Source organism: Arachis hypogaea, chromosome 13, assembly GCF_003086295.3.
Source record: "Arachis hypogaea cultivar Tifrunner chromosome 13, arahy.Tifrunner.gnm2.J5K5, whole genome shotgun sequence".
Taxonomy (NCBI): Eukaryota; Viridiplantae; Streptophyta; class Magnoliopsida; order Fabales; family Fabaceae; genus Arachis; species Arachis hypogaea.
Window position 1 is genome coordinate 145257829 of NC_092048.1, and position 12360 is coordinate 145270188.

A 12360-nucleotide genomic window follows, 5' to 3' on the forward strand; every position below is an offset into this window, starting at 1 on the left:
GCATTTAGATGCAAACAGGTACAATAATAAAAGTTTATTTTCCACAAATATTTTATTCCCTCGTCGATCACGCCTTTAGGTTTTCACTTTTCAACATGAATAATGATACACTAAAATTATTTGAGGGGAAAAATTATAAAGAAAGAAAAAAGGGAAAAAAAAAAGAAAAAGAAAAAAGATGCAGCAAGAATCCAAGATGATGCATGGAAGTGTGATATTTTGAGTGGTAATGAGATACATGTGGCAAGCTGTGGGAGCAAATACAAGCTGCTTAAAACTATCTAACGGCGACGCTCTCTATAAAATATTAAAATGCTTCAAACTCCTCACTTATTTTTTATTCAATCCACACACACAACCCACACTCTTCACTCATCACTCATCACTCGTAAGTCATAAAGTGATAACTAACGATAATGCAGATCCACGAATTCACTGAGTTAATCCCTGGTTTACCGAGTGAACTCGGCCTTGACTGTCTCACTCGCTTGCCACACTCGGCACACCCAGTCGCCCTCCGAGTCTGCCGCCAGTGGCGCCTCCTCCTCCACAGCGACTCTTTCTACAACCATCGAAAGAAAACCGGCCACGCGCGCACCCTTGCGTGCCTCGTCCAAGCGCGTGAGAACCACAGCCACGACGATGAATCCGAAGAGGGGAAGAAACCAGCCGTTTCGGGATCACCAAGCTACGACATCACCATCTTCGACCCGGAGAGTATGTCGTGGGATCGGGTCGATCCGGTACCCGAATATCCGTTCGGGTTGCCACTGTTCTGCCAGCTGGCAAGCTGCGAGGGGAGGCTGGTTCTCATGGGCGGATGGGACCCGCAGAGCTATGAGCCCATCACCGCGGTTTTCGTCTATGATTTCCGTACCGGACGGTGGCGGCGCGGGAAAGACATGCCGGAGAAGAGATCGTTCTTCGCAATCGGTTCGGCAACGGGTAGGGTTTACATCGCAGGCGGGCACGACGAGAACAAGAACGCGATGAAGTCCGCTTGGGCTTACGACCCGAAGGGAGACGAATGGTTCGGGTTGGACCCTATGACCCGTGCTCGAGACGAGTGCGAGGGTGTGGTTGTCGGCGACGAGTTCTGGGTGGTTAGCGGCTACGACACGGAGAGCCAGGGAATGTTCGAAGGTTCCGCTGAGGTGCTGGAAATCGAGTCGGGCATGTGGAAGCGGGTCGAGGGAGTTTGGGAAACAGGTCGGTGCCCTAGGTCATGTGCTGGAATTGCGAAAGATCGCAAAGCTGTGAGTTGGATAGGGTCGGGTCCGGGGCTCCAGGTCGGTGTGCGAGGGGTTGTGGTAGGGCCGAAGACGCTGGTGACTGGATCCGAATACGAAGGTGCGGAGCACGGGTTCTATTTGGGTGAAATGGGGGAAGGGCAGAACCGTAAATTGAGGAGGATTAGTGTGCCTGACGAGTTTTCTGGTTTTGTTCAATCAGGGTGTAGTGTTGTAATCTAGTGTGAACTTTTTAAGACGTTTGTTCACTGTATCTAAAATCTAAATACAAATTTTTTGTTTTGTTTTCTACTTATTTTGTTGTTTTGTGCAATTGTGCTGAAAGGCTGCCAGATATAGGCGTATCTTGTTTTCATTCAGTTTTATTATAATTTACCAATTGAAAATGCTGCAAATATTAGTATTATGGTAATTTGTAATTTTGTTTGGTGAGATAGTGGATAATTACTATCATTAATGTGGTTAAAATTTTTAGATATGGATAATTGTAGTGTGAAATATCATTTTGGTATTTTATACTGTTATGATGATAGTACAAAATGTTAATAGTATAAAATGTTATTAACGTTTTGTAAAAAATATTATTTTAATTATATATAGAGAAAATATTATCAACGTATAATATATAATTTAAAGCATCTTTAAAAATTTTATCGTTCATAGTTCATAATCCAATATACAAAAATAAAAATTCTCATTAATGTTAAAAGTTTTTTTTTTGTTTTTTTTAGGTGAGAGCAATTTAGTATCTGGATAATCCGTGAAATTGCTTACTTGCTTGGGTTTATTCTTCAACGTGTCATAGATTAATGTTTGTTTTTAGGAACTGAAATTGGGTTTATTTTCCAACGTGTTATAGATTAATGTTTGTTTTTAGAAACTGAAATTACGAGTTGGTATTGTATTTAGTAATATGTTTAGAACACAAAACTTGTAGTCTTAGAATATAAGATTTTAGTCTTTTATAGTACTTCTAAAAATAGAAAATTAAAACTTTTGAAGATAAAATTGCAATTTTAAATAATAATTTTTTAATGTTTTTATTTAATTTTTTAATTTTAACTTGTGAAATGTTTTTAATTTACTTATTTGAATATTTTTCAATTGATTTAAATAATGAGTCCATAAAAAATAAAGTCTCTTCTTTCAAAGGCGGTGGTGCAACAAAACATACTAAAGACAAAGGTCTCAAGGGTTCTAAGGCTTCGGCCATGAATAAAAGTGAAGATGAAAGTCTTCCCTCTCCCTCAGCAGCTGGTACCTCTAATTCACACAAATACCTTATTTCTGAAATAGTTAAAGACGTCCTTCAAGAGTTTGTTTTCATGACCAAAGAAATGGTCATATCAAGCAAAGAACAATGTAAGATTGCAGTCCAAATGAAAAACCCTTGATGAAATCCCATGATCGGATTGAAATATTTTTGAAACATCTTGATTTGCTTGAAGAGGACCAGGTCCGGACAAAAATGAAGATGTCTTGGAAACTGAGGAAGAGAAATCTGATACCTAGTATTGCTCTCTGCTGTCAACTGAAGATTGATATTTTGTTACTTCTGTTTACTGAACTCTGATAACTGCTTTCTAGTCTCTCGTGAACTCTGTTTTTGGTTCTAATATTTCATTACCTACTTGTTACTTTGAGTACTATTTTGGATGATTGTAACAAACTTTAACTCTATCTAATATGCATGCTTTGCTATTTCGCTATGTTTATTGTTGTGTTTACTTTTCCCTCATTGATAACAAAAAGAGGAGAAAGTTTTAAGTGTGAAAAATGAATTAAAACAGAAACATAATGGGTAAAACCGTATCTGTTTTTGATGTGAAAAAAATTAATTTTTGCTCTGATTTTGATCATCACCATGGACTGTACATGTTGGTTAATTGGTATTTTGTGATCCTAATAGTTATAATCATACTTTGAATTAGGATTTGAATCTATTAATGATGCTCTGATTTAGGATCTAAACTTATTGAACATTAGTTCTGATTTAGTGATTTATGATCCTGTCAAGGTCATCTTGAATATTGGCATTATTTCTATAAATGAATTGTTTAAATCAAGTTGATCAAAACAAATATTTTGGGGGAGTTTGATTATCAAAGGACAGGGGGAGTAACATAAATCATCAAAGGAAAGTTTCTGTTCCTAAATATTTCTTCAATTCATTTTAATAATATTTGTCATTAAGATTAAGAAAAAGATTGTTGAGTTTGGTAAACTAATTTAATTTTAGTAATGAACAAATATTATTAAAGGATTATTAATTATTTATATGGTTATGTTGTGTTTGTGTGCAGAAGAGTAATCAATTAATATTGGCCCATGAAGCATGAAAAACAAAGCCCACACTATATCAGGACCAAAATAAATCAAAGCTCTCATGATAAATGGCTATGAAAGCAGGCTGCTGAACCTTATCAAAGAAAAACAAAAAAAGGCCTAAAAAAAAGATCCAAACCCATTCAATGAAGTAACATAAGTCTAACTTTCAGAAACTTGAACAAAAAATTCAATTCATTTTTAATTTCTTGAAAAACTTCCACCAAAAGTCAAACTCTTCTCTCTCTCTTCTCTCTCTTTCAACGAAGAAGAAATAAGAAAATAAAAACTAGAGAAGTTAGGTTATGGAGAAAGACAAAAAAGTTATTTTCAAATCTAAGCAAAGAAAATGGGCTACAACCAAGAAATTATTCTCTCTTAGTCTATGAATGTCAAAAGGTATCTTTTTTCATTTGTGTTACACCAAAAAATCGTGAAGAAATCTACTAAGTCTCAAGCTCAAATCAAACTACTATGGAGACAGTAAAGTCAAACATGATCAGAAGATTATCAACGCTCAAAAACAAAACTTACGGATGAGATCAATGAAGCTTAAAGAAAAAGGAGGAGAGAGAAGGTAAGTTGCATGTCTCAGATTCGGACTCTTCTCTCTCTCCTCTGACCAAGTCACTGCAAGCTCTGAGGATTAGAAAAGAAAACAACATGAGGTTGAACTTGATTTAACTTTAGAGGTTTCACTCTTCTATAATAAGGGTATTTGCAGGAATTTTTAAAGTTGGTTGTTCATCATGGTCATCAATTCATCATCACTAACTTCATGATGTGTCGGATCAACTGTTTTATCTTCATTTGCACCTGTATCATACTCATTATTGTGAGCTTCAACTTTACCATCTTTTACTATAGGCGTAGAGAAAATAATATCCAAGTCAGAAAAATCATCACTAGATTGAACCATTAACTTCTTTACATTATCAAAATCCTTCAATGTTTGCTCTTTAATAAAGACAATATCTCTACTTTGAATCACCTTCTTGTTAACATGATCATAAAAATCTGTAACCAAACTCATTCATGCCATAGCTAATAAAAATACACTGCCTAATCTTTACGTCAAGAGTGATCATAATTAGGGCTATTAAAAGTAATCATCCTACTAATATTAGTATTAGCCTCCATTGTTCACAGAATCACAAGTCTAGAAAAAATACTAACAAGCTCTGATATCAGTATGAAAGAGTCCAACAACAAAAACAACATAAATATCCAACAAAAAATAATATGGAAGCACTTATAAAATAATATGGCAGCAACTATGAGCAAGAAAATATATCAAATAAAACAACAATAAGAACACACCAATATTTTAACATAAAAATCCCTCAATTTGAGAGGTAAAAATCACAAATCGTCTAAACCAATGAAATAGTTCTACTATAATCAAATATGAAATACAAGAGAGTTTCAAATAAAATATAAATCGTGCATACACTCAGCCAAAACACCAAAATACCAAAGCTTACAAATGAGTAATAAGAAGATGAAAAATATCCAAAATCACTGTTTGAAGTTAGTTTGTCCCACTATAGACCTCCAATCAACATCTTCACTGTCCAAAATGAAAAACAAAATGAAATGAACCTGCAATCCAAGCTTCAATCTGATCCAACGGTGAACGAACGAGAACTGCTACTTAAAATCTGCTATTCTGCATAAAAATAAAATTTTGTTTTTCCTTCTTCTCTCACACTCTTGTGGATGCTCTCTTTCATTTTCAATGACCTCCCAAAACTCATTAAGTTAGTGGTATAATGGTGTAAAAAGATACTCTAAAAAATTTAAACTTGGATCTCACGTAGAAGAGAAATAAGCCCAACATATACATATTCAAATTCTTATTATTAATTTGTTATCTTATTACAAAGACAATATTTTGTAGTTTATCTTAATTATATATAAATTAAAATTTTAAATTTAGATAAAATCTTAACTAAATCTAAATCTACATCAAGTTGAACTGTGATTTAATTTAAAAAAATAATTTTAAACAAGATAAATTTTAAATTTAAAATAAAATAATATTTAAATTTAGAATGTAGTTTATATTTAAAATCAATAATAAATTTTATATTATATATATGTATGTCAATAATAAAAGAAATATATAATTTTATTATTTTATTCTTACATACACAAAAGTCTAATTTTTGAAAAAAAAACTATACAAAAAATTACAAGAAATTTTTAATTAAGTCTATTGGGCAAAAAATTAACCATAAAAATTAACTTCTATATATATATATATAATACTTTTGTACAATCAATTTTTTTATTAATATATTCAGATATTTATATTTATTTTATATTATTTAAATAAAATTTTAAATACAAAAATAAATAAACAAAATTACTTTAATATTTTGACTGTTTGATATATTGAAATTCTTCAATTATATTAGAGGAATCACTCTTTTATTATAGGGTAAATTAGTCCTTTACATTTGAGCATAATTTTGTTTTGGTCTTTAAAGTTTAAAGTGTCTTATTTGAATCCAAAAAAGTTTCATTTAACTTCAATGTAGTCCTACTATGAGGCTAAATTTAAATAATTAATAGAATGTCCTACATGACAGCATTATAAGAACAAGATCGATAATTTGGAGAACAAGTATAAACTCCAGAGACACAAAATCAATCATGAATGCATCAATACATTTATTTATCATTTTTTTCAATTTAAATGTACTATTTTCTATAGAATTAAGAAGAATGATAAATAAATGTATTAATGCATTCACAGTTAATTTTGTACCTTTGGAACTTGTATTTGTTCTCTAAATTATCAACCTTATTTTTGTACTGCTGTCATTAGGGGTGGCAAGCGGGGAAGCCCGTCCCGCCCCGCCCCCACCCCGCCAGAAGCCCGCCCCGCCCCGCCTAATTAGGCGGTTCTAGAATCCTAGCCCGCCCCGCCTAACTGCGGGCTGACGGGCTAAGCCCGCCAAAGCTCCTCTTTTTTTTTTTTTACTATTAACTACTAAGTAATATATATAATTTCACAACCATATTAATAAATTTATAATTTCTAATGGCATAAAAAATTATATTTTTTATATTTACAAACATTAAAGTCTTTGTAATTATAAATATCTAATAAATATAATTATAAACCAAATTTTCATTCAAAATATAAGTATAAATATTATCTCTAAAGCAAAATAAACATAATCCAAAACATAATTATAAATATTGTTTCCAAAATAACATAAACATAATTCAAAACACTCAATTTTTATCTTCATACTCTTGTAAGTTAGGTTGGGGGAAGTTAGGTTTTAGGAAAAAAATTGCAAAAATACCCCCTCACTAAAAAAAACTTTAGCCCGGCGGGGAAGCCCGCCCCGCCCCGCCAAAGCCCGCCAAAACCTGCGGTTTAAGCGGTGCGGGTTAGGCGGGCTTTTGCTATTTGGCGGTCCCGATTTTCCAGCCCAACCCGCCTTTTTTGGCGGGTTACGCGGGCCGGCCTGGTGGATTTAGGCCCGTTTGCCACCCCTAGCTGTCATATAAGACATTCTGTTAATTATTTAATTTTGACTTCATGGTGGGACTAAATTGAAACTAAATGAAACTTTTTTAAATTTAAATAGAACACTTTAAATTTTAAAGACTAAAATAAAATTACGGCTATATGTAGACCAATTTAGTACTTTACCCTTCATTATATATAACCTTTTTTTTTTCAAAGAAGAGAGAAGGAGAATATCCATACTCCAAAATATGAGGGACAATCTCACAAAATAGACAATTTACCATCTTCTAATTTCTATACTTGATACAAGCACATCCTAAAATTGAAGGTCTTTCACAGAAAAACCAACATTGTTGTTAGATTTGCATTCATTGCTTGCATGAGAATGTGAGATTATTACTAGATTTCATTAACAAATTAATTATCAATACATAACCTCAACATGCTAAAAAGTAAAAACTGGAGCTTAAAATGCAAGGGCAGATTAGTAATAAACAATAATCAGAGTCGTGTCTGGTTTGGGCTCGGCGAGTGAGTGCTCCGCTGGCCGCAGTGAAGACATCCGAGATTTGGGATACAGAATCGAAACCCTCCGAAAGCACTTCCTTTCTTCAGCGATGATCATGGACTTTCAAGTCGTTGTTCTCGCCGGCGGCGTCTCCAAGAAACTCCTCCCTCTCGTTTCCAAGGTACTCTCTCTCGCTTTCTCTCTCTGCTTCTTCGGAGGATGAAAAAGTGCCGCTATCGGAGAATGCTTCCAAGTAAACCCTATTTTCGGACGTCTAAATGTGTAGTTGAAGCATTTCTTTTCGTCTCGTTTCGTTTCGCAGGAGATTCCGAACGCCTTGCTTCCGGTGGCGAACCGGCCTGTTATCTCTTACGTGCTCGAGCTATTGGAGCTTAGCAACCTCAAAGATCTCATTGTGGTAATGTTCTAATTACTCTAATTTTGCTTAGCTAGTCTATCGTTTTCATTTGTAATTCTTCTAACTGATGGTGATAGATGCATAGGTTATAGTACTGATTGATAATTAGCGATTGTCGTGAATTGGCAATGGAATTTTCAGCTGAGAGTTAGTTGCTGATGCTGTTTTGATGAGTAGGTAGTCGAAGGCGAAGATGCTGCTCTTAATGTTGGGGGCTGGATATCGGCGGCTTATGCTGATCGCCTCCATGTCGAGGTAACTACTCTATTTTGTGCCTGTGCCGTATGACAGGATTAGGGCAGTATTATGATCAATCATTTAAGGGAACAAGGGTTTTTTTTCTCTTCCTATATAGAGTATTGTTTTTCTCTCATTACAATGCTGTAACATTGTTTTATTTCGGTAACCAATGGCACCTAGTGAGTTATGATTTGGATGCTGTTGTGTAAAGCCTAATTAGAGGATAGTGATCTCTGTGTCTGATTCCAAGACTTGATTGAAAAAGGAATTATATCTGACTGAATCAAAATTAGAACATAACTAAATAAATAAATAGTTTGAAGACTTGAAAGGTGGGAATTACAAGGGCTATAATGTTGACTATTATTATGTTATTTTATCACTTTTCATGATCAAATTTATGAATTTTTATTGTAAAAAACTCACCTGCAACATGTAACATATCCTGCTAAGAAGATTCCATAATTATGGAATTTTTTTGGGTCCGAATGTCGTTAGCTCTATATATCCCAGTAGTGAATATACTCATTTCGTATAAGTGCTATATGTTGAATTATTTTTATTTTATTTGTTTTTTGGTGTGTGTTTGAAAATGTCCCAGGTTGCTGCAGTTCCCGAGGATGTAGGAACTGCTGGTGCTATTCGAGCGATTGCACACCACCTAACTGCTAAGGACATATTGGTGAATAACCGAATATCCCTATCCCTTGTAGTCTTAACTCTGACATCTAAACAAAATTGTTGAATTATTGTCTTGTTTTCTCTGCAGGTTGTCAGTGGTGATCTTGTTTCTGATGTGCCACTTGGTGCAGTTGCAGCTACTCATAGGCGGCATGATGCTGTTGTCACTGCTATGCTTTGTTCTGCTCCTGTAAGTGGGCCTTCAGAGTCAGGCTCCTCTGGTGGGAAAGACAAAACCAAGAAACCTGGCCGCTATAACTTGATAGGATTGGATCCCACACAACAGTTCTTACTTCACATAGCAACTGGTAAGATATCAAGCTTTTCCTTATAGATGGCACTATACCTTTATGTGTTTTAATGTAAAAGCTGCAACTCTTTTCAGGAGCTGAAGTTGAAAAAGATCTCCGAGTTCAGAAGAGCATACTCCGTGCAGCTGGCGAGGTATTTTTATCTTCCTTGAATTTGAAGCTTCCTAGTTCCTACTACCTATAACTTCTCTGATATAAGAGACTCTTCTTCTTTAACTGTGGAAATTCAGTGTTTCTAAAACATAACTTGAAACCACATGTTTCTTCTATTTATACTTATTGCATATCTTTTTCTACACATTTATTTGATTTTCTATCTGCTCGGGCCTCGGAGGTGAAAGTTTTTATTATGCTTGTATTCAGAAATGCACAGATGTTTTAACTTGCAGAAAAAACATTTTTTAATGGAACTATGAGTGTGCTATCTGAATAGTAGAAAATTAAATGGAAGACTTTATGCCCTTATCCTTATTTATTTAATTTTCTGTTTATTTTGTCTTTCATGCAGATAGAAATCCGAGCTGATTTAATGGATGCTCACTTGTATGCATTCAAAAGGTATGTTTATTTAATTTTCAGCTTCTATCTATATTCTATGTTGTATATTATAAATGATTTGCTTGTATCTTAATACATATTTTTCTTGCAGATCAATTTTACAAGAAGTTTTAGATCAAAAGGGTACATTTCATAGCCTAAAACATGATGTATTGCCATATCTTGTCCGGAGCCAACTGGTTAGTTGTTTAAGGTTTGCATAGATGTAGTTTAAATTTTTTTTGTGGGAGTTTAACCTAATTCAAAATTTCTAAATGAGAGGTAGAAATCAGAAGCATTACTGAATGGCGTAGCACAAGTAGAAGAAAATGGAACCGAGAAGATTATTGCTCAAAGCAATCAACAAATGTTATCACAAATACTTGCTAATGCATCTGAGCGGACGTTTCATCAACGATATGCTTTGAGTCCTAATGGCACTTCTTTCAGAAAAACTCATAAATGTTGTGTTTATATTGCCGGAAGCAACAGGTATTGTGCTCGCTTGAATTCTATACAAGCATACAGCGATATAAATCGAGATGTAAGTTTGTCATATTAATTATGTTCGTTTATCAAGCACTTGGTCTTGCATTTTACTTTGTGTACATTCAACTTTATTGGGTTATATTTATTTTTAATTGACAGGTGATAGGAGAAGCTAATCATTTGTCAGGGTATTCATTCTCTGCTCAAAATAACATTATCCATCCTTCAGCAGAGCTTGGAGCAAAAACAACTGTAAGTAAATTAAGCACGGTGCAAAGTTCAAGTTCAAGTGCAACTGGTTTATGTACTTGTACAGTAACACTGCTATCTGATATACAGTATTCTGCATTGCTTTTACTTTCCCATCTTAAAGTTCATATGCTCTTGATTTGTTTTAGGTAGGACCACATTGTATGCTTGGGGAAGGTTCACAGATGGGTGACAAATGCAGTGTGAAACGGTCTGTCATTGGCCGTCACTGCAGGATAGGTGCAAATGTTAAGGTGGGACGATATGTGTGTGATTCTCTCTAATCCTCATTGATTAGCAACGCTGGCTTGCATCTAACTGGGGTGATGTATTTACTATGTAAAAGTAGTTTATAGTAATTCCCTCTTTTTTTGCTATTATGGTTGCAGGTTGTTAATTCAATAGTTATGAATCATGTTACCATTGGTGACGGTTGTTCAATCCAAGGTTCAGTTATCTGCAGCAACGTACAGCTACAAGAACGTGCCGTACTAAAAGATTGTCAAGTAATTCACTTCTCTTGCTTTTCATTTTTTGAGTAATATCTTAATCAAGTCTCCAGAAATTTAGTTAGAAATGTTAGTTCCCAACAAATTTTAATTACCGAATTAGTTTCCAACTTTTTATTTTTAGACAAATCAGTCTCACGTTATACTCTGCCAAAATGTTTAGGCAAATCAGTCTTCATCGTTGTTTAATAAAGATATGAAGGTCTCTAAGACATTTTTAAAATTCTCAGATCAGTCATTTCATGTAGATGAATAATTTGATTTGTGGACTAATTTGTCCATAAAATAAAAATTTGAGGACTAATTTGAGATATTACTTATTTTTATGGTTGCAATGTGAACTGGACCTTGATGTTGCCGGTGTTGCAGGTCGGAGCAGGTTTTGTGGTTGCTGCTGGTAGTGAGTGCAAAGGGGAGGTCTTAGCTAAGAAATGAAATAGAGATTATAATCCAGGTTGGGGTAATACGTAAGACAGTGACGTCTATCCGCTTCAGTTCGGTATAGGTTTGAAGCAAAATTTTGTGCTTGACTGGCAGTACAATTTGATGATGAGATATTGGCAGGGGCAAAGAACTCTTAAATGTTTCGAATTTGTATTTCTGTCCTTTGCTTTTTCATTCTGTCACAAGTTTAGAAATGGCTTCAGTTGGTGTTGAGTATCTATGTGTAAATGACTGCCCATTATTTCCTTGTCATCAAAGTCTTCTGAATGAATTTACAGGAGGCATACGGTTCGTGTCGCATTGCGGTACTAAAGCACTATGAACCAACACCAGCACCTCCTTTTGTATTTGGCCAAAGTTTGGGTCACATTTTTCTTTTATTCTTCCCTCCCTCCCCCCTTTTTTTTACCTTTCTTTTTCCTTTCCCTCGCCTTAGGATATATCAGTAATGATAACGTTGGTGATGAATTTCTATTTTCATTTGATGTTTACTTTATGCCAATTCATAGTTCAGAGTTCAGTATGGATGATTCCTCATACCTTGGGGGATATTAATTGAACGGAGTCGCGTTGAAGCCATGAACGCAACGCACCCTATTGGTTGTCAACGTTGATTCTATATTTCTGTAATATCTTTCCAATAGTTTTTGGGGTCTTTTTAGTTTAAACTTTACACGTGTTCATGAATTTAACTGCTTAATAATTTTGACAAGACTCCGGAGGTTGAGGACTTGAGGTGTTAGAAATTTTATGAGTCGATCCTTGATTTAGTTAATGTCAATTCAGTACATGTAATGCTAGACACGTGGTTCATAAGTCCTTGAGATTGATAGTCGCATTTTTGTCATGCATATTCGTCCCCGGACTATCGTCATATGTCTTTAGAAAGAAAATACCAAGTAAATTTTT

General features: G+C 34.7%; 2 protein-coding genes across 2 annotated transcripts; both read left to right on the forward strand.

The window, feature by feature from the left end:
- Positions 1-1541, forward strand: LOC112792681 (F-box/kelch-repeat protein At2g44130). Its single transcript, XM_025836002.3, has one exon. It carries the CDS (start codon positions 417-419, stop codon positions 1470-1472), a length of 1056 nt encoding a protein of 351 aa, XP_025691787.1. The 5' UTR covers positions 1-416; the 3' UTR covers positions 1473-1541.
- A 5820-nt stretch (positions 1542-7361) lies between these two features.
- On the forward strand, positions 7362-12197 carry LOC112792682 (uncharacterized). The gene is made up of 13 exons (XM_025836003.3): positions 7362-7754; positions 7896-7991; positions 8169-8246; positions 8833-8913; positions 9001-9220; positions 9298-9356; positions 9732-9781; positions 9873-9960; positions 10047-10304; positions 10409-10501; positions 10648-10752; positions 10888-11004; positions 11377-12197. The coding sequence occupies exons 1-13, from the start codon at positions 7683-7685 to the stop codon at positions 11440-11442; spliced, it is 1383 nt and encodes a 460-aa protein (XP_025691788.1). The 5' UTR covers positions 7362-7682; the 3' UTR covers positions 11443-12197.
- Positions 12198-12360: the final 163 nt, after the last annotated feature.